Source organism: Mirounga leonina, unplaced genomic scaffold (assembly GCF_011800145.1).
Source record: "Mirounga leonina isolate KUSES-001 unplaced genomic scaffold, KU_Mleo_1.0 Mir_53, whole genome shotgun sequence".
NCBI lineage: Eukaryota > Metazoa > Chordata > Mammalia > Carnivora > Phocidae > Mirounga > Mirounga leonina.
This window is the reverse complement of record NW_023270807.1, coordinates 97794354-97814595: the sequence shown is the minus strand read 5'-3', so window position 1 is coordinate 97814595 and position 20242 is coordinate 97794354. Positions and strand designations below refer to the sequence as shown.

The window sequence follows — 20242 nt, the reverse complement described above, 5'->3', positions numbered from 1 at the left end:
CCAGTCATTACCCTAATTGACTTCTCTGTAAATGTAATTAATCACAGTCTTCATAAAATTTTTCAGTGATCTTAGCTCTTTCCTCACTGTTTCATTTCTTTGCCATATTTAAGGCTCATACCCATTAAAAAAAAATCTAACAACTCAGTAATATAAATTAGATAGAAAAAAAGGAAAAGAAAGCTATATCCAATTTATTCCTGTATAAAAGCAAACTGTATTCAAATCTGGAATGCTACAATAAAGGCATTTAAATAATGATACTGCTGTGCTAGAGAAGATTCAGAAAGATGAGAAAATGATTAAAAAAATGACTGAATCTCTAGAGACCAAAAAACCAGAATTTTCAGAGTGGTAGAGAGCAGTCTACATATACATTTGATCTACATCTGAATCCAGACTAGAAAATATCCATGGATTTGGAAGATTGAGCTACATATACAGAAAAGATCCATGCTTTTCTACCAGTATGTTTAAAGATCAAATCTTAGCATTTTAAAGATAAAAATCACGAATGCAATAATACTCCTCTTGATGCCACAGAAAAATGAGTTAGATTAACCACAGCAAAAGTGAGAAAGAAATGATCTTATGTCATTTTTCTCTATCACAGGAAAATATTACTGTAAAAAGCTTATAATTTATCTCTATTAAAAAATAATTTCCAAAATATCTGTATTTTTTAATAACTTACTTTAAACAAGGGACATTATCACGAAGCCCATCAGATGAACTGCTACTGGTAGAAGGATGAGACTGAGGAGGAATGGGCTGAGGAGTGGCGCCCCCAACTGGTGTTGGCAAAGGCGGTGCCTGTTCGCCCTCTGGGGATTCCACATCATTTATCTCATATAACAATCGAACTTCAAGCATCTGTTGTAAAAGAAAGACAGTTCACCTACTTTTAATAATTATTCATTTTATACAGTTTATACAATACACCCACATATGCTTCAGTGGGAACATTTTTATTATTTTTTTAAAGAAACACTTTCCTTTTTTTTTTTTTTATAGTAAATATTTAATTGGTTCCATTAGTGACTCCAGCACAAGTTTTCCTCAAAGGGAGATAGAATCAAGCCACCTAGAGGTTCACGAGGTGTAGAGATCACCCAGGAGGCTCCCAAAGTCACTGACCCCAATCCACATACCCAGTGGCCCAGCAGAATGGGGGTTGGGCTGATAGAATATGAAGAGAGAAAAGGAATGCAAGGTGAGGGAAATACAGGCCATGGCCCTTTACTTCGCCTGCAGGAATGAAATAGAAAGGGCAGGAGATTCTCCCTACACAGAAGGGCTGAAACTGAACAGTCAAGGTCTCAATATCATGTAGGGAGAAAGAGATGAGCCTCTTTCCAACTGTCTTGTATTAAGAACCCCTTCCCAGGTGGTCTTCTGTAACCTCTGTTCTATATTCCTGATTCCATATTCCAAATTCTGCAGTTCAAATCCAAGTTCTGAATTCTGTTCTACCTTCTAGGTTCATGTCCCATTCTGTGACCCAGATCCTTCCCAGCTCCCATCCCTTTTCCCAGCCTTTCTAAGTGGAATATGTAGGACCTCACTCTGTGCTAACTTGAAGGTTTTCCCCTTTTCTTCTTGAGGCAGTTTTAGGCTTTTCCCTGACAGGAGGGACTTGGCTCAGGAGGGACTTGGCTCAGACGATCCAGCAAGTGGGTGGCCCAGTAGAGACCAGGGAATTCCAGAGAGCCAGGCCTGGTCTGACCTCCTCCCTTCCCACCTCCTCTCTAACCACTTGACACACTACCTTTTGTATAACTAAAGCTAAACAGAGGGCTTCCATGGTGGCAACTGGGGACTCGTGGCCTTGAGATGAGGAATCTCAGGGGGAAATGTGAGAAGACATAAAAGGCTGCTGTTCTTCATTCAGAGAAATTAAAAACTGCTTCTGGCACAGGGGAAGGGGTGAGCAGGGAAGGTGGGAAGGGTCTGGGCAGAGCTGCAAGTCCTCAGAACCCTGTCATCCTTCAGCTTCCCCTTGTCTGAGCTGAGCACGAACCCCCAGAGTCCTCCCAGATCCAAGAGAAAAAACCAAGACAGCAGGACTGGGAGCTCCTCTGTCCATGGCTGCCCTGAGGGAGAAGGGGAAGGGGGCAGGGGCAGAAGCAGCATCACTGGAGAGGCGAGATCTTCAATGGGATCATGATCCGAGACTCCATGTGTCGCACCAGTGGGACTGTGTAGTAGACGTTTTCGTCCCAGCCCCTCTTCCTCCAGGCAGCGTTTCGAGTCTCTTCCCGAGACTGTAGGTCCTTATAGGCCCAGAGGTGATGCACAATGTAGAGCTCTCCTATCTGCGAGAAGAAGCCGCCCACCGCCTCCTGGTTCTCTTGCCGGTACTTGATGGCCCGAGCCCAGTTTTTCCCCCCACTCAATCATGGTTCCTGGCTTGAGCTTGTATGTCCTCAGCTCATAGATGTTGGGGCCTGCTCTGGGCTGTGGCTCGTTCCAGAAGCTGAACTCAAGGAGCATCTGGTTTCTCCTGGACAGCAGCATCTGGCTCCGCTCCTTTCGGAACTCCAGGTACTCCTTATTGCTTTTGAGCTTGTTCATGCAGTCCATGAGGGCTGGGTAGCCGCCTGAGAATCGCCACAGGTGTACTGCCTGGTCCTGCTCCCCGTACCATGTGTTCCAGTTGCCCACGAGCGAGCAGGGGTAGTCTTCATCCAGGTGCAGTTTGGGTAGCACAGCCTCCGTCAGGCTGTTGTAGGCATCCAGACACTCAGGCTTCACATTGTGAAACTGGATCTTGTAGAGATTGCTGGTTTCCTTCTTGGATAGCAGGGTGGAGTGGGCATCCTTCCGGGGATCCACCTTGTGCACAAAGAGGGAGCGGAACCAGCTACCTTCATTGTCCTTGGAATAGAAGCGCACAGCAGCTGCAATGTCCACGGCGCCGGGCCTTGGGCCCCCCAGCAGCCGCCGCGCCGCCGCAGAGATGCTGCACAGCCGCGTAGCCATGTTGGAGCGGCGCAGGTTGGACTTTCCTTTTTTTTTTTTTTAAAGATTTTTATTTACTTATTCAACAGAGAGAGAGAGAGATAGAGAGAGAGCCAAGTGTGCACAAGCAGGGAGAGGGGCAGAGAGAGAGGGAGAAGCAGGCTTCCCGCGGAGCAGGGAGCCCTATGCGGGGCTCCATCCCAGAACCCTGGGATCATGACCTGAGCCTAAGGAAGATGCTTAACTGACTGAGCCACCCAGGCGCCCTGGGAACAACATTTTTAAAGGTAAAAACGTAACAAGATTTCTAAAGGCAAAGATTTAGCAAAGAAAAAACATGTTTCTGACTCAGCTTTTTAAAAATGATTGTGTGTATGTATGCGAGAACACACACATACAATGATTTTAGAATTTACAGCATTCCTATTAATACCAAATTAGAGTATGCTTATATTCATATTAACTTTCCTTAAGTGAAATATATAGTATATATAAGGATTTAAATTTAAATGCTCACTAAAAAGATATGGAAAAGTATGCTATTTTCCACAAAAGATAGATGGCAATGTAAACACTTAAGTGTTCTTAAAAATTCTAGATAAAACTGACTCCAGATAATCTAAATAATGCAAAAATTTTAAAATGTCAGACATCTGACACTGAAAATAATTAAGAGACTATTACCGGAATGACTTCTGTAATCACTTCTTGTTTGCTGAATCTATAAATAATAACATGAGCTGAAACTCCGGCTATGCACAGCATTCTACTTTCTGGACACCAGGAGATGATCTGAATGGCATACGGATCTTCATCTACAATGTCTGTGTTTGGCCTGTCATCTTTATTTCTTGACTTTTCAAATACTTTAGATGTCTTTAGTTTATATAATACTTGTAGAGTTACTAGAAAAAAACACAATATATGTTAGATACTTTAGTACAAATAGAACAAATATAAAATAATATGTAATCAGACAAATTATCTAAGGAAAACAGCCTATATTTATTTGAACCATGTTTTTATTTCCAGGTCTGCATTTCTCTATTACACTTTTAGATAATGCAATCACTGTACCTATTGACCAAAAAAATTGTATTCATTAAAAAAAAGAAAACACGCATCATGATGATGAATTTGGTTAACCTGAAAAAAATGATGAAAAGATTTTGTAAAAAAAAGTATAAATATAATGAAAATAATAACATATTTGCTTTCTGAAAGATTTTCTACTTATTTCCTCTATAAAAGGTACTACTACTATCTCACACTTCTACGTGATGAAACACAAAATATCCTGAGCTAACTGGATTCTCACTGCGTACTATGTATGTTTTGCAAGCCATGACAATTCAAAGCATCTTTCCTTTTTTGCTCTTGTGTAGCCACCATATGTATATTCCACAAAGACAGCACAAATTACTGTTAGCTTAGAATCAGGCATTAAAATTATTCTACAAATTTCTGTTGATTTGAAATATATTCCCTCTCTTATCTCTGAGTTAAAGAGAAAGTTTGAGGAAATTTTGAACAAATGATTTGATTACTTCTATTGAGAATCATTCTTAATTTACTAGTTAATATCCTTAAAAATATCTTACATCTATTAGAAATTCTCAAACTCATGTACTTGATAAATCATGTATTAAATTTATAGCCTTCAAATTTTGAATTGAATGTTGGTTACACAATTATTATAAAACAGGTTGTATAGAAGAAATGATTGTATAACATGTAACAAATAATATTCAAAATACTTACTTGCAGAAGCATCCCAGAACTTAACTGACCCATCAGCATGCCTATGAAAAGCAAATGAGTTAAAATTGTGAAGAAAAAAAAGAAAAAAATCATCACACTTTTTTCTTTCTTTGAAGTATACTGTTATTTGAAAAGACAGCAACCAAATGAAGAAAGGTAAAATTCAGGGTAAGTTAGCAGGTTCTGGACAATAACATTTCTTAATACATTATAGCATAAAGGAAAGCACTACTTGCCCAATTAATTAATGTTCATGTAGTCTTAATTATATTGAGCTATTAGTGATTTAGTGGCAAAACAGGATCTTACTTACCCTGTAATAATTATTTCTGGGTAACTTTGAACACCCAAGCCCCAATTACCTCCATTAATGGGCCATTCCTGTAAAAAAAGATTATTGTATAAAGCAAATTCCAAGCATACCATACATCTCCATATATATTTCTATGACAACAGAAAACGACATATTTTGCTTCCAAAAAGGACTTCCTATATATTTTCTCTAAAAAAGGTTTCAATGTTATCAAATACTCCAAGGTGATAAATATAAAATACTGAAATGTAACATTAGATACTAAAACTCATGTTCAATACCTTTTTGCTGTAACCTTGCCGTTTCTGTCTAGCTCCAACAGAATAAAGTGCAGGAATAAGGTCCACAGGACAATCAGCAAAATATTCGCAACATGTAACAGGGGATTCATGTATACTCAAAGGATAGGGATTTTCAAATATAGGATATCTTTAACAACAGGAAAAGAAAAATATTAATTTAACAAAAGTAACACAATAATGAAAACTTTAAAAAAATATTTACAGCTTTGGAATGAAAACAATTTTTTAATTTTTTTTAATTTAAAGATAACATCCTCTGAAGGTCCATATAATATATTATCTGAATTTATATTGTAACTTTAGAGATACAATGTTCTTCTCCATATTTTTAGAAATTACATACATTTTACCATAGAGATTTAACAGATTTACTTCATGCAAATATGTAAAAAAAAATGGCATCTTTTATAATGCAAGTTGCTCAGGTAGAACAGTAAACAGAAAAGCTGCAGTTAGAACTATGTACCATGTGGCACACACTGGACTGAGTGCTTTATATGTACATTTCCCTTATTTACTTTTTGCACCAAACTTACGATGTGGACATTTTACTGAAGAACAGACACTTAGAGTAATGTGCTAAAGACATGTCAGCTAGCAAGGAGAAGCAGAATTTAAACTGTGCTCCTAACCATTAAGGTGTAAGGTTCTCAATCAACAGATGCCTCATCTTTATGTCAGCAGAGCTAATACAAATTTTCAGTTCTCCTTTTTTCTCCATCAATGTGATGCCTAGTACAATATTTAATCTAGAGATGTTCTCTTGTTTCAGTGATAATCTAAATAAAGTTCTACCTTAAAAGGTTTCTATATATAAAATTATTTCATTAAATAAAGCAAAAAATGTTTTCAAAAATCTTAAAGTAAAATCCTAACTAAATATACAATGATATTTCTTTTCTGGTTTGAATTCCTTGAGAATGGTTACTTAAAAATATCAGGAAAACCAGAATATGTCTTAAAAATTCTAAAAAGTTCGGAGTGGCTCACCTGCAAAAATTAGATGTATTTATCAGGCTACTACTGACAATAATTTAAAAATTAGAGAATAATAATTTTGGAAAAGTCCTTTCTAGATTTCAAAATGAACCGAACTGTCATTACTCATTCCTCAACCACACATAAAACAGAAAAAAACCTCAAACAAAAACATGAATTAAAAAAATGGCAGGTAACTTTTTTTCTCTTTATAAACATACTTTATAATCCTTAAGTTCAATGATCCTACTATTATTATACATTTACCTGATCCATTTGCTATTTTTATTTAAAATGCCTAGTCACAGGTTATTTGCACAGTATTTTCTTTAACTTAAATATATTTTGGTACAGGCCACACATAAAAATCTCACATACTATTTGAAAACATAGCTAAGGGAATAAAATAAAATCTATTAAGAATAAGTTATTCTAGGGGCACCTAGGTGATGCAGTCGGTTAATCATCCGACTCCTAGTTTTGGCTCATCATGAGCTCAGGGTCTTGGGAGACAGCCCTGCACTGGGCTCTGCCCTCAGCATGGAGTTGACTTAGGGCTGTCTCTCCCTCTCCTTCTGCACACCCCCCACCCTTGCATTGTCTCTCTCTCTCTCAAATAAATAAATCTTTTTTAAAAAAGAATAAGTTATTCTAGGACTGTCATTTATTTTTTTATTATCAATTTATTTTTTAGACTCTATTTGAGAGAGAGGGAGAAGCAGATTCCCCACTAAGCAGGGAGCCCGATGCAGGGCTTGATCCCAGGACCCCAAGATCATGACCTTAGCTGAAGGCAGATGTTTAACCAACTGAGCTACCCAGGTGCCCCTAGGACTGTCATTTAGAAATAATAAATTCCTTTGATCCACTATGGTCTTATAATTTTTAAAAAGGAAAAAAATACCCACCTGATAATTATAGGTAGCACTAAGTTGATGTAAATCTAGGAATGCCTTAAAATAAGGTAAATAATACTGTTCACTTATACTTCAGGGTTTCCCAATCCTGATACTATTCACATTTTGGATCAGATAACTCTTTATTATGAGGGACTCTCCTGTGCACTGTTGATGTTTAGCAACACCTCTGTCCTCTACCACTAGATGCCAATAGCATGAATAAAAGATGTTTACACAGATACTGTCAAGTATTTCGGGGGGGGGGGGGGGGTGGTAAAATTGCCCCTAATTGAGAAACACTGAATACTGAATGGGTAAACTCAATTAAATATTTAATGATTATCTCTCAGGAGATACAAATAAATAATGCAATGTCCGTTCATTCAAAGAAGTTATAAGTAAACATACTATCATCTATGTTAGAAAGAGCAGAATATGGCAAATACCACAAAAAGTTGCAAAGGAGCTATGGTGGCAATTTACAGATCAGGGTGTGTGCGTGTGTGTGTGGTGTGTGTGTGTGTGTGTGTGTGTGTAGTTAAGAGAGAGGGGGAAGCGGAAATGAGGGCTGACTTTGAAAGCTATATGGAGTTTTGACAGCAGTGAAGCAAGTGACGTTTGCAGCTGTTGGGAGCCATATAAGAAAAGGCACTGAAGTATGATCACAATTCAGTTTTTCTAGGGAATAAGGCACCTATAGGAAGGTAGTGAGAAATCAGGTTGGAAAGGTATCCTAAGTTACTACTGTGTAGAGCAGCAGGCTGAGAAGGTGCTCTCAAATCAAACAACAGCAAAGACTGTAGTGGTTTAAAGAGGAGAATAACAGGGTGCCCGGTTGGCTCCATCAGCAGAGTCTGAGATTCTTAAACGAGGACAGTGACAAGCTTGGTGCTGCATGTAAAATTCCTCTGACAATGGTATTCATGAGAGTGCCACAGAGAGCGCATGGGGGTGGGGAGACCACAGAGCTTCTCTGGAGGTAAACTGTGATGGGATCAATTTTGGACTTATTTTGTGTGCCCCCAGTGTGTCCAAGTATTAGGTTGAATCATATGAAATTTCAGAAATTCAGTAAATTTTGACTTAAAAAATGGAAATTCTATATGAGCAACATACTAGATCTGGTAAGTCTGGCATGTAATTAAGAAATGTGTGTCTGGAACTGTAAAAAGAGGTCAAGATTATGAATATAAATGTAGCGTTTTCAAACAAAAGAAATAGCCAACCCTATACTAAAAAGAGTCTTTTTCACTACATGCTAAAATAATCTCTCACCAAATTTTATTTCTTACCCATTTTGTGCAAGGTCTATAAGTACTAAATCCTTTTCCAGGAGAACCACCACAGCATATGGTTCCTGAAAATCTGGAATAGGAAAACAATGCATGAACAATAGTTTTAAATATGCAAGAAGACAGCAAATTAGATAATAAACATTTGCTTGGTTTTTTTTTTTTTATTTTATTTTGTTCCATTCTCTCAAGTATGTAACATTCTGATCTTGTACTTAATGTAATTTAAGACTATTTTGTTTTAAATGAGATAAATCTATATAATAGACACAATTATTTCAGTTTTGTAAAGATGAGTAAGACAAGAAGTTCACAAAACTTCTTTGGTATTGCAAAATCCAAGGCAGGGCATGGGCAACAAACCCAAAATTTAAATTGGAACACCCATAGGAACAATTCTTACTACTGGATCTCACAGGAACTCGAGTACTACTATACTACTAAAATCTCTTTCTTAGGTATTTTATATGCACCTGTTTTAACTATAAAATGCATTACAGCTTTACATTTCAATTAGCTTCAAATGAAGTAAAACAGATCCAGATTTAAATTCCTCTTGAAAGAATACATGCTAGTTGTGATGGTTAACTTTATGTCAGCTCGTCTTTGCTTTGGTGTCCAGTTGTTCAGCTAAACACCAATCCAGATGTTGCTGTGAAGGTATTCTTTAGATGTGCTTAACATTTAAATCAGTAGACTCTGAGTAAAGCAGATTATCAGATATAATGTGGGTGGGCTTCATTCAAACAGCTGAAGGCCTAAAGAGCAAAGACAGGTTCTAAAAAAGAAGGAATTCTGCCTCAAGAAAACAACTCTTCCCTGAATTTTCAGTCTGCCATCTTGCTCAATGAATTTGACTTATTAGCTTCCACAATTGTATGAACCAATTCCTTAAAATAAATTCATTCTCTCTTTCTCACTCTCTCTATACCCTATTGGTTCTGTTTCTCTGGAGAACCTTGATTAATATACTATGTTCTATAGAATTCTAAAATGTTTCTTAATGTCCACAGTTTTGTTTATCCTTAAGTGGCACTAAAGACTACTAAGTCATACTAAACAGATAAAGCTTATTAAACAAAATTAACTTCTGAGATAAAACTTGCAAAAGTCAGGAAGACAGCATCTCTCCCCCAGAAGAATTATAGCATACGAGGATAAGGAAACTACTTAGAAAACCTATAGGTCTCTGTTTTGAATAACAGATATCTATAGAGAATGAGTTTTAAATGCAAAGCTTATTACCATTTGGGTATGGTGTTTCACACAGCGTTAGAAAATCAACAATTGAATAGTCCATTTCCAGCACAGCAGTACTTTTCCCATGCATAACTGTTAAGCAGGGTCTTCTTCCTACAGTATCATAGGACAAACCTCCTGATAAAATAATAAAAGGTTCCCTGAAAATAAAATACATAGGCAGGATTATAAATAGCACAGTGGAGACTATTTTCTTGCTGTACTGTACATTTTCTATTTAGTGAAATAATAAATTCTAACATTTTAATGCATGATTTAATTGAATACTCATATGTGGATTTTTTTAAATTGCATAGGTAAGACCCAAGTGAATTCATGAAAATTAACCTACAATAAGAATGAACATTGACCACATTTGACTCTCTCATACCTCCCCTTGGTGCTTAAAATTTTTTCCTTTATCCTCGTTATACAATTGTCAAAAAATTCTCGCTGGGTTTCTACTGGTCAAGTCTCCTAAATGTACTGCCTGTATTTCCATCCTAATAACCAGGCCTTCTCAACAGAAGGTCTAAGAGAGAATGTTAATGGCCTGAGGCATCCAGTTTGTAACAAATTAACTTCTCATTGATGTATCAGTAATGTACTGGCTATAAATCACCCTTGAGAAAACAGTCACTCAAAATCATTTTCTGTAGGGCTTCTGGAATTTTGGCTGGTATGCTCTCCAACCACAGCTCCCATGTACATCTACCAGCTGCTAGCTTACCACTTGTGATTACCTCCACAACTCTGTCTTCCTATTAGCCATTACTTAATGATTTATCTAGACCCACTTTTTAAAACTGCGTGTCTTAAATACGCAAAATAAAAAATATCTTTTCATATATTTTGGCCTGTATTTATCTTTGTCTTGATTTTTCATGTTTTTTGCCCATGTTTTCATTAGATTAGTAATCCTTTTCTAATTGTTTGGTAAGAGTTTGTTGCATTCTAAGGAATTAGCTTTTGATCTGCTATGTGTCTCACTTTTTTGGTGGGGAAGTTGTTTCTGGTACATTAAACAGATGATTTTAAAAGTTTGATATAAGATTTTCTTACATCTCTTCATTTATGATTTTTTAGGTAGTTTCTGAATGCTTACTCTAAGGTCAATAGATCCACCTTCCTCCTCTTCACATCTGGTATAAGTAGTATGTAATAATATGTAATTGTTAAAAACACTAGTTCTTATGTACTTACTATTTTTTAAAAAATGCTAGTTCTTATATTTAACTTGAAGCCTGTTTGTCTACTGTTATATGGCTGTGAATAATAAGACAATTAGATTAAAGCAATATTTTGTTACTTAAAAAAAATTCTTGTTCTGGAACTAAGCTGCCTGAGTTTAAATTAAATCTCAGCTCTGGTTTTCCTTTCTGTGTGATATTGAAAAAGCTGCTTAACCTCTCTGTGCCTAGCTTTTGCATCCATAAAATGGAGACCAAGTGGTATGTATCTATACTCAGACAATTACTGAATTAATGTACACAAAATACTGGGGTCGATGTCTGGCACACAATACACCTTTGGTAAGATTTACCTATTATTATTATTATCATCAAATTACCATTATTATCCATTATGAAAGTTTCCCTTCTTTTGCATATTGTTTTTTAATACTTAAACATTTTATTTATTTTAATATATAAAATAACTTGTGTGTGTATATTATTTTATTTAAAACTATACTCTCATGTATCCCTGTTTTATTTTTTTCATAGAATTTATCATTAAAACTTATTTTTTTTGCTCATTGTTTTTCCCATGAAAATGTAAGCTCCTCGAGGGCAAGGAGATTTGTTCATTTTGTTCATTGCTGTATCTAAAACTTAGTGAATTAACAGAATTAATATGTAAATGAATTAACAGAAATGTATGTTACACTAACCACTCTCTAGCTTACTATCATCTAGATTTTTTGCCACTAAACTGATTTGGTTAATCTTATTTTTCCACCTAAGTGATAGTAATCAAGGTTAAACTTCCCAAACAGAACTATACCAATACATTGTTTCAACCTCTTTGCATAGTGTTATTATTATGACTGTAGTTAGGAAAGCATATTTAATTTTCTTTCCTTTTTTTCCCACATATAATGAATAAATAGGATACATTTCCTGTCTTGTGTACTTTGAAATACAGCATATAATTGAATATAAAATACTGGAGGGCGCCTGGGTGGCTCAGTTGGTTAAGCGACTGCCTTCGGCTCAGGTCATGATCCTGGAGTCCCTGGATTGAGTCCCGCATCGGGCTCCCTGCTCGGCAGGGAGTCTGCTTCTCCCTCTGACCCTACCCCCTCTCATTCTCTCTCAAATAAATAAATAATATCTTAAAAAAATTAAAAAAAAAAAGAATATAAAATACTGGAAAGAAGGATGAAGAATCCAACTTCATCTTTTACAGATGGGAGGTCCAGGCCATGTATTTTATAAATAATATTTCAAAAATAGTCTGATAAATGTTTTTACATATAGCCAACTTAAAAAAAAAAAAAAGTATTGTTAATATAAGAAGTAGGAACAGGGAAATCCTGAGCTACATTGTAGAATAAAATTTCCATGGAAATACCAGGTAGGTTTGCCAGGTAAGTCACCAGTTCATTAGATAAATTGTTAATATGATATTTAATAACACCATGGCAATTAGGTAGGTGTATCCAAAAGGCAACTAAGTGTGTATTCAGTGGCCTTGTAAGTTGCCTACACTTCTTTTCTAAACTTAGGAGAGAAAAAATATATGATGAAAAAAATAAGGATAAAAATATAAGAATAAAAAAATATGAGTAAGAAACAGTTTCAAAGACATACCAAGGTAATATTCTTTCATAAGTTCCCCAAATCTAGCAATAAATGCATATATATACATATGCATATAGATGTATATATTTAAATACATATTTTTTTTTCCTTTTTATCTTATGTGTTGTTTTTTAAAAAATAATCTAAGTTTGCCAGGCAGGAATCACCTGACTTATGAACACCCAACAGGTTATATTTTTTTCTTTATAAAGAACCAAACTTTGAAGAATAAATATTAATGAGATGAATATTTTACAAGAAAGTAGTCATAAATGCAATGATAAAACAAATATTTTAATACTAGATAGTGGAAAATTATATAAATTGTTTTGTTGGCATTAAGAATTATATAAAAAATTCTAGAAATCTAGATTATTTCTAGGTAGCATATGAATTATGAAGGTGGAGAATCTTATTGTTTTTAAACACAAGGTTAGCTTTTTTGATGTTATAATAAGGACTTGAGGAAAGATAATTTTTATCCTATAACTTAAAGTAGAATTTCAGTAGAATTTCTTTTAATGATATTGAGTGCTCCTCAAGATTGTCATTTTGTGAAGATATCTGCATTAGAAAGGTGTCTGGACATTTTGTTTAATAATTTATTTAATAATTTAATCATTCACATTCATTCATTCACTCATTCATTCATTCATTCGAGCAAGTACCATGCACGTGTGCATGCAGGGGCAGGCAGAGGGAGAGGAAAAGAGAATCTTAAGCAGGTTCCATGCTGCGCGTAGAGCCTGACATGGGGCTAGATCTCATTACCTTGAGATCATGACCCGAGCTGAAATCAAGAGTCAGATGCTTAACCTACTGAGCCACCCACATGCCCCTGGACCTTTCATAATTTGATTGAAATTTTTAAGAGGCTGGCCACTTTTAAGTAATTCCTTTGTCTTTTTTTTTTTTTCTTTTAAAGATTTTATTTATTTATTTGAGAGAGAGAGAGAGAGAACGCACAAGCATGAGCAGGGTGAGGGTCAGAGGGAGAAGCAGACTCCCTGCTGAGCAGGTAGCCCAACGTGGGGCTCGATCTTGGGACTTCGGGATCATGACCTGAGCAGAAGGCAGCCTCTTAACCGACTGAGCCACCCTGGCACCCCATTCCTTTGTCTTCTGACTAACCTCCCCAGGCTGGCCTTGATAAATGATATGGCTCAAGTTGTGTTTCATATGAAGCACTCTTCAGTTAAAGGAGGCACTTCTACCCAAAAAGCCATTTTTATAACCAATTTGCTCGACTCAGTTCTGCAACATTACCCATTCATTCAAATTTATTTTGAGCACCTGTATTCCTGAGAATAAAACAGTGCTCTCATGTCTAGTCTACATGAATAAGCACATTGAGATAAGTGTTACAAAGAGAATAAAACAATGTGGAGTGGTAGGCTGGCTGTGAAGGAGGCAATGGAGCAGTTACTGTTAAGAGTGGTCAGAAAAGATCCCTGAAGTAATGACGGATGAGCTGGCCAGAATGATGAGGAGCCAGCCACTCAAAGAGCTTGGGGTTGGGGAGAAAGGGATGTACATTCTAGGCAGCAGGAATAACGAGTGCAAAGGCCCTAAGTCAGGAATGAGTTTGGTTTATCTCAGGAACTAAATGGTCAGTGGGGCCACAACACAGTGAGTAAAGTAATATAGGATAAGAGATGACGCAACTCCAAATCTTGTAAAATGCATTCTGTTTCCTCTGTTAGGATCTCAAGAACCTGTGTCCTCCATTTCAGCCCCATGATGACTTTAGTTCTGACCCTAATAACCTGCAGCTGATATTATTATAATAGCATTTGCACACATTGTTTACTGCCTGAGATACACTAACCCTCATTTTCTGTTTGACTTTAAAATTTTAAAACTCAGTCCAATTATTATCTCCTCAGAAAAACCTTCCCTGATCCATCCACCCTGATTGTGCTGGTTCCCTTTCTGTGTTCCTTGCATCCTGTGCCTACTTCTTCTCAGGATTTACCACACTGAATTGCCATTATGTTTATCTAGTTTCCCTTTGTATTGTTAGCTCCTTTAGGAAACAAGAGTGTATAATTTACCTCTGCATTCCCAGGCCCTAGCTAGGTATCCCAAAAAGTGTTTATCAAATATATATTTAAATACCACTAAACCTACTGCTCAGATGGTCACTAATACCAGGACTTACAATCGGAAATGCTGTAGGATTTGGTAATATTTGGCCAGATTTGGTAATAAACACTGTCTAAAGAAGTTTGAAATTTAACTGTTGTGCTAGTCTGATACTCTTTCTGAATAATTAGTACTGCCACCTGTATTTTTCAGTACTTCTATGTATTTTTAAAATTGGAATTTAAGCTTCAAATTCTCATATGTCATTAATTTAATTACTAACCTTATCAGATTCTCCAACTTTTTACAAATGGAGAAATGCCATTCTATTTCAAAGGAAACACTTAACTATATATTTGGTGAGCAGAATTATACCTTAGCTCTTGAAAGCTAACAAATATACCACTCTAACCCCAGTGCTCAGCTTTTTTGGGGGATGGTGAGGAGCAGAGGGAGCGTAAGAGAGGGAATCTTAAGCAGCCTCCACGCCCAGCACCAACACGGGGCTCAATCTCATGACCCCTGAGATCATGACCTGAGCTGAAATCATGAGTCAGCTGTTTAACCACCTGAGCCACCAAGACGCCCCATTCCAGTGCTTAGCTTTTTATTGAATGAACAATTTTTTATAAGACCCTACATCAAATTTCTATGATTCTCAGTTAAAATTCCAAATGTAAATTATGATTATCTACATTCGAATGGTCTAACAGAAATCTATGCAACTATCATCTCATATTTGGTGTCAAACTGCTTACTTTTCACATAAAAGTTAAAAGCTAAGTTTTTTGAGCTATCAAATCAAAATGGAATAAAAAACGAATCAAAACAAAATAGAATAATCAAAATCAAGGGTTTGAAAAAACAAATTTTTTAAGGGCTGAAAAGCAAAAAAGAAAATTTAACATATAGGGAGATGAATTAAAAGCACTCTTCTAATCATGTAATGCTATAGTTTCAAACAATGCTTCTCAAGCTGTGATCAAAAACTATTTAAAAAATTTTTCACTTCATTGAAAATCTGTTTTGTAAGAAAAACAACTAAATGTGTGCACAGATGTTGTGGTAATATCAAATGATATTCAAGTTTCCATACTCTTACTTTTGATTTCTGTATGTATTTTGTCTCAGAGAGTTAGCAGACTGGAACCATTCATGCACCATACTTTGAGTAGCACTAGTAGTAAAAAACAAAAAGTTGAGACTTCTAAGGATACTGCTTTGACCTACCCTATCATCATCAGGGAGAAATGTGAGGATGTCGTTGAAGACCTCACTGCAAGGCCCTACACTCCCTCACACTCTGAAGTTAAATCAGAAGCCATGTAATTCTTTAACTGGGCATGTTTGAGTAGAGAGGCGGATTCCCAAAACAACTATTTGATAAGAGAACTATTGCTTAGTATCGAAAAGTTTTCACCAGGGACCTTTTTGAGCAAACAGGAAAATAACAGGATAGCATAAGAATAAGTCATTATGATAATGAACTGAATATAGAGAAGCACAATGGGTCATAACCCAAGCTTTGGAAGAAGACATCTATGTTCAGATCCTAGCTCTATTACTTTGTACTTATGAGAACTGAACAACTTACTTTAATTATCTGAGCCTCAGTTTTCTCTTCTGTAATATACACCTCATAGAGTTATTGTAAAGATTAAGTGACATTACATATACACTGCTTATTAGAGTGCCTGGTACAAAATACATTCTCAGGAAGTGACTATTACTTTACCAGCATCATGATGATGATATTCCAGTGTCCTTCTAGTTCAGATCTGTACCTTTGCCTATTTTAAGAGGGCTCTCTGAGAACCAGAGTAGCCATCTCCAGACTTTGTTTCACTAGTGACTAACCTTAATACTCTCCTTTGCTAATATAGATAAAAAGATAGAAGTTTGGGGAAAAAATAAAGCAACATATTTAGACAAGTTTTTGTCACTTAATGACCAATTTAACAATGATATAGCTTTAGTAGATTTGTATATTGCAGTCTTCGAATAAAATGTTAAGATTTTAATATTGTTTTATTGATATAATTTTTATGAAAAGTTGTTATAGTAATCAGACTTAATACATATCCTTTTAGTTATCAAAAATGTGGAATCTCCAAACATTTCCATAAATTGCCATGAAGTATACAACAGTGATACTCAGAGTGTGGTCTGTGAACCCCTAGGGGTTTCCAGGATCCTTTTCAAAAGGTCAAGGGTAAAACCATTTCATTATGGTATTAAGACACTATTTGCCTTTTCACTGTGTTGATATTTGCACTGATGGCACAAAAATAATAGTAGGCGGATTAAACTCCTGGTATCTCAGCATGAATCAAAGCAATGACACCAAACTAGACCTACTCATCAAACTTTAATGTCTTCCTCAATCATATAAGAACTTAGGGGTTATTTAGCAATAACATACTGAATAACATGTCCTCTAATATCTGAAATCTTCATATAAATAAGTGGCTGGCAAGACTCAATTTGGAGATAAGGACAGAAGAAGAATTCATGAATTCTACAGTCCTCACTTAATTATGAAAAGGGAAAAAAATATCTTAGAACACCTTCCCAACCTTGAAGACAGAAACTTGTTAAGTGCCCCTATAACCTGAACATTTCATGAATCTTAATAACTTTAGAAGAATTATAATACTCTCTTGTAACCAATAAAGGCTGATAGTCATAAAAGCTATTATAATGAAGTTGTCATGTCTAGGGCAACACAGCTCTTCTCTACCTGTGCTTTCCAGGGCAAAGCATCCATTCTAGAGCTGACATTAAACTGGAAAGCAAAATAAACATTAAGCATCAACATGGTAAGTCAATGAGATAAAGGTACAGAATTTGGTAGACCTAACCTAACCATACAAATCCCAGAAAAATTATGCTTTGGGGTTTCAATGTATTACAGTTTCACAATCCAGGATGGTTAGGATGCATGAGATTTATAAGTCCCCACAGCAATTTGTATTAGTCCATTACTTTTTTCTTTTCTAGTATCAATACAAATGAAAGAATTTATGTAACAATTAGGCATTTTTTCAAAAAGAAATCTAAAATCTTCAATGCAGTCTTTGTCATGTGGAATCTGTAATTAAATGAACTATATATGAAGTTCACAGTGTTACAAGTATGATTTCAAAGCTTATCTGTGAAAGAACATTGCAGTTTTCAAAATCATTTACTGCAGACAAGGTCTTACATGGATTTGATCCCTGTCCTCTAGAACAACATAACCTGAAGCATATAAGCTGGTATCAATATATATTATAAGCAGCCAGTACTAGAACAATTAGTGAACCATTACTAAGATATTCAGTCCATATACAGATCATAAGTAGACGCATTTTAAACGCATGTAAAAAAAAAGATGAGGATGAATAATGATGGAAAACTACCCTTAGGTTAGTCTGAACAAGCCATAAAGCTTTAAGAATGCAACAGAGAACCAATTTACATGATGAAGAAGGGATGGCTCTAAAAGAAGAAACTATAGAAAAGCTCAGAATGAACTTTAGCAGTAGAAAAAGTAGGAGCAATACACCAGAGGCAGTGTCAGAAAGGGTTATCTGAATAGCCTTAACAAGTAAGGGACAATTTTGGAAACAATTAGGTTTGAAATGAAGCTGTGCCTTTTTATAAATAATACACATCAAAAACTACTAGATTAAAAAAAAACTATAAGGTTTTAAATTCTATTTTAGGATTTCAGAAATGGAAGATGCTACCAAATCTCAACCATTAATATACCAACTTTGTTAAATTCATCAGTTTCTAGATACAGGGGTATGGACAAGCATATAAATAATTTTGGTCCCTGCCAAAACATAAAAGCTCAGCTGGATGACGGCTTGCAAAAAATTAAGTTGTAAAATTTTTATGAAACACCACTTTATATGCAGATGGAAACAAATTTCACTTCAGATCCCTATTACCACAGCAGGTTGCCTTTTCTATTATAACAGTTGTCATTTAGGAGTTCACATTGTGGTGACAAAATTTAAGATGATTCCAAAGCATAAATACTTACTTTAAAGGTAGGAAATTAATAAAACAAAAACATCTCCCATTGATGAGACTGATGAAACTGTTATAGTTCATACTCAGTTCTTTAAAGTATACACAGATACTTTCAAGAAGCAATGTGGGAACTTGTCAAGATTCATAAAAATCTTTTCCTCAAAATTTCACCATTGGAAATTTACTGTAAAGAAATACTACAATGGTAAAAAATCTTCTGTTGAATTATCTATAACATCAAGAAAGAGAATTTGCTCACTACTATATTTTTATCTGTAATATGTATTTTTTACATATTACATTTAATCTGTAATCTGTTATGTATTTTTTACATATTACATTTAATTTAATCTGTAATCTGATTATAATATCAAAAACAAAATGTTCAGCAAAAGGGAAGAATGTCTGAGTAAAGTACATAGCCTTTAAAATTATTTACAAAAATGGGTAAAAGCTAGTAATCCTTTAGACATGTTAAGTAGGAAAAAAAACTCACCAGACTGAATATACTCTAAGAATATAATTAAGTGAAAATGGACATGTATCTGAAAAAAGATTGAGGGAAAATGAACAAAAGAAAAAAAATTGTTTTAGAATAGTGATATTACCTTTAGAAAGGTAATACGCTTCTTTTGTGAAGATTTTATTTAATGTTATAACTAAAAAAAAAGAAACCAAAATACAAACCTAGGTACTTCCAAAAACACTCTAGAGAAGAAGATAATAGTGGTTAAAAAATGAAATTAATAGAGGCGCCTGGATCTCTCAGTCAGAAGATCATGTGACTCTTGATTTTGGGGTTGTGAGCTTGAGCTCCACATTTGGCGTAGAGGTTACTTAAAAATAAAATCTTAAAAAAATGAAATTAATATTAACAATTGTGACTAATTATACTTTTTTAAAAAACCACATTTGTCCCCTGAAATACCATGGAAATAGTTCACCAATTTTTAACGTCATTTCTTTATCTATCACTAATATTTTTGGTATTACAATGTAATATAAAATGTAGCTTATGCTGAAGAATTTTCTGCTTCCTAGACAACTCAAGAATTGCTACACAAATTAAGTTGGAATATTATTATGATTCATCCATTCAGCAAGCTTTTACCAAGTGCTTAACTGTGCTGATCCCCACAGGAGGGGCCAAAAAGTCTTATCTTCCATCATTTGATTCCTCCAGCTTCACTCCATCCTTTGGCCAGCATACCCCCCTCTACCTGCACTTTTTACTCATCAGCTACTTTACTGATTTCAGTGTTCCACTTCAGAACCCAAAACTTATCTTAATCCTAAGACCTTTAGTTCTGTAGCCAAAAAATTTCAGAAGAATCCAGATCATATAATCATGTAATAATACTTTTAGTATTAAGACAGAATATTATCTTCTTCACCTGTACTTTGAATTCATCCTGAGAAATTCACTCTAAAACTTTCTGCCCAAATTATTTCCTTTTCATTTTCAGTGTATCCTATTCCAACAGTTCTTTCTTTTCTGCATTTGTCATATGGAGATTTTCCCCAAATTACAAAACTGTGTCTTACTCTTCCTGATGAAATGTAAATGCTACTTATATCTACTGCT

At 35.3% G+C, this 20242-nt stretch overlaps 2 protein-coding genes across 6 annotated transcripts in view; both read right to left on the bottom strand.

Moving 5' to 3' along the window:
• STXBP5 (syntaxin binding protein 5) overlaps nucleotides 1-20242 on the bottom strand; it is a 184853-nt gene that overhangs the window by 67436 nt on the left and 97175 nt on the right. For all 5 annotated transcript variants that reach the window (XM_034990955.1, XM_034990958.1, XM_034990959.1 and 2 more), the window contains exons 10-16: nucleotides 9752-9906; nucleotides 8507-8579; nucleotides 5317-5464; nucleotides 5036-5103; nucleotides 4723-4763; nucleotides 3646-3866; nucleotides 695-873 (exon numbers count right to left, since the gene is read on the bottom strand). In XM_034990955.1, coding sequence (XP_034846846.1) covers nucleotides 695-873; nucleotides 3646-3866; nucleotides 4723-4763; nucleotides 5036-5103; nucleotides 5317-5464; nucleotides 8507-8579; nucleotides 9752-9906 — 885 coding nt within the window. The remainder of the gene's footprint in view (nucleotides 1-694; nucleotides 874-3645; nucleotides 3867-4722; nucleotides 4764-5035; nucleotides 5104-5316; nucleotides 5465-8506; nucleotides 8580-9751; nucleotides 9907-20242) is intronic.
• On the bottom strand, nucleotides 997-3006 carry LOC118001020 (protein NipSnap homolog 1-like). Its single transcript, XM_034990961.1, is given in 2 exon segments — nucleotides 997-2387; nucleotides 2389-3006. Coding segments are annotated over 2 exon segments (849 nt in total). The 5' UTR covers nucleotides 2983-3006; the 3' UTR covers nucleotides 997-2132.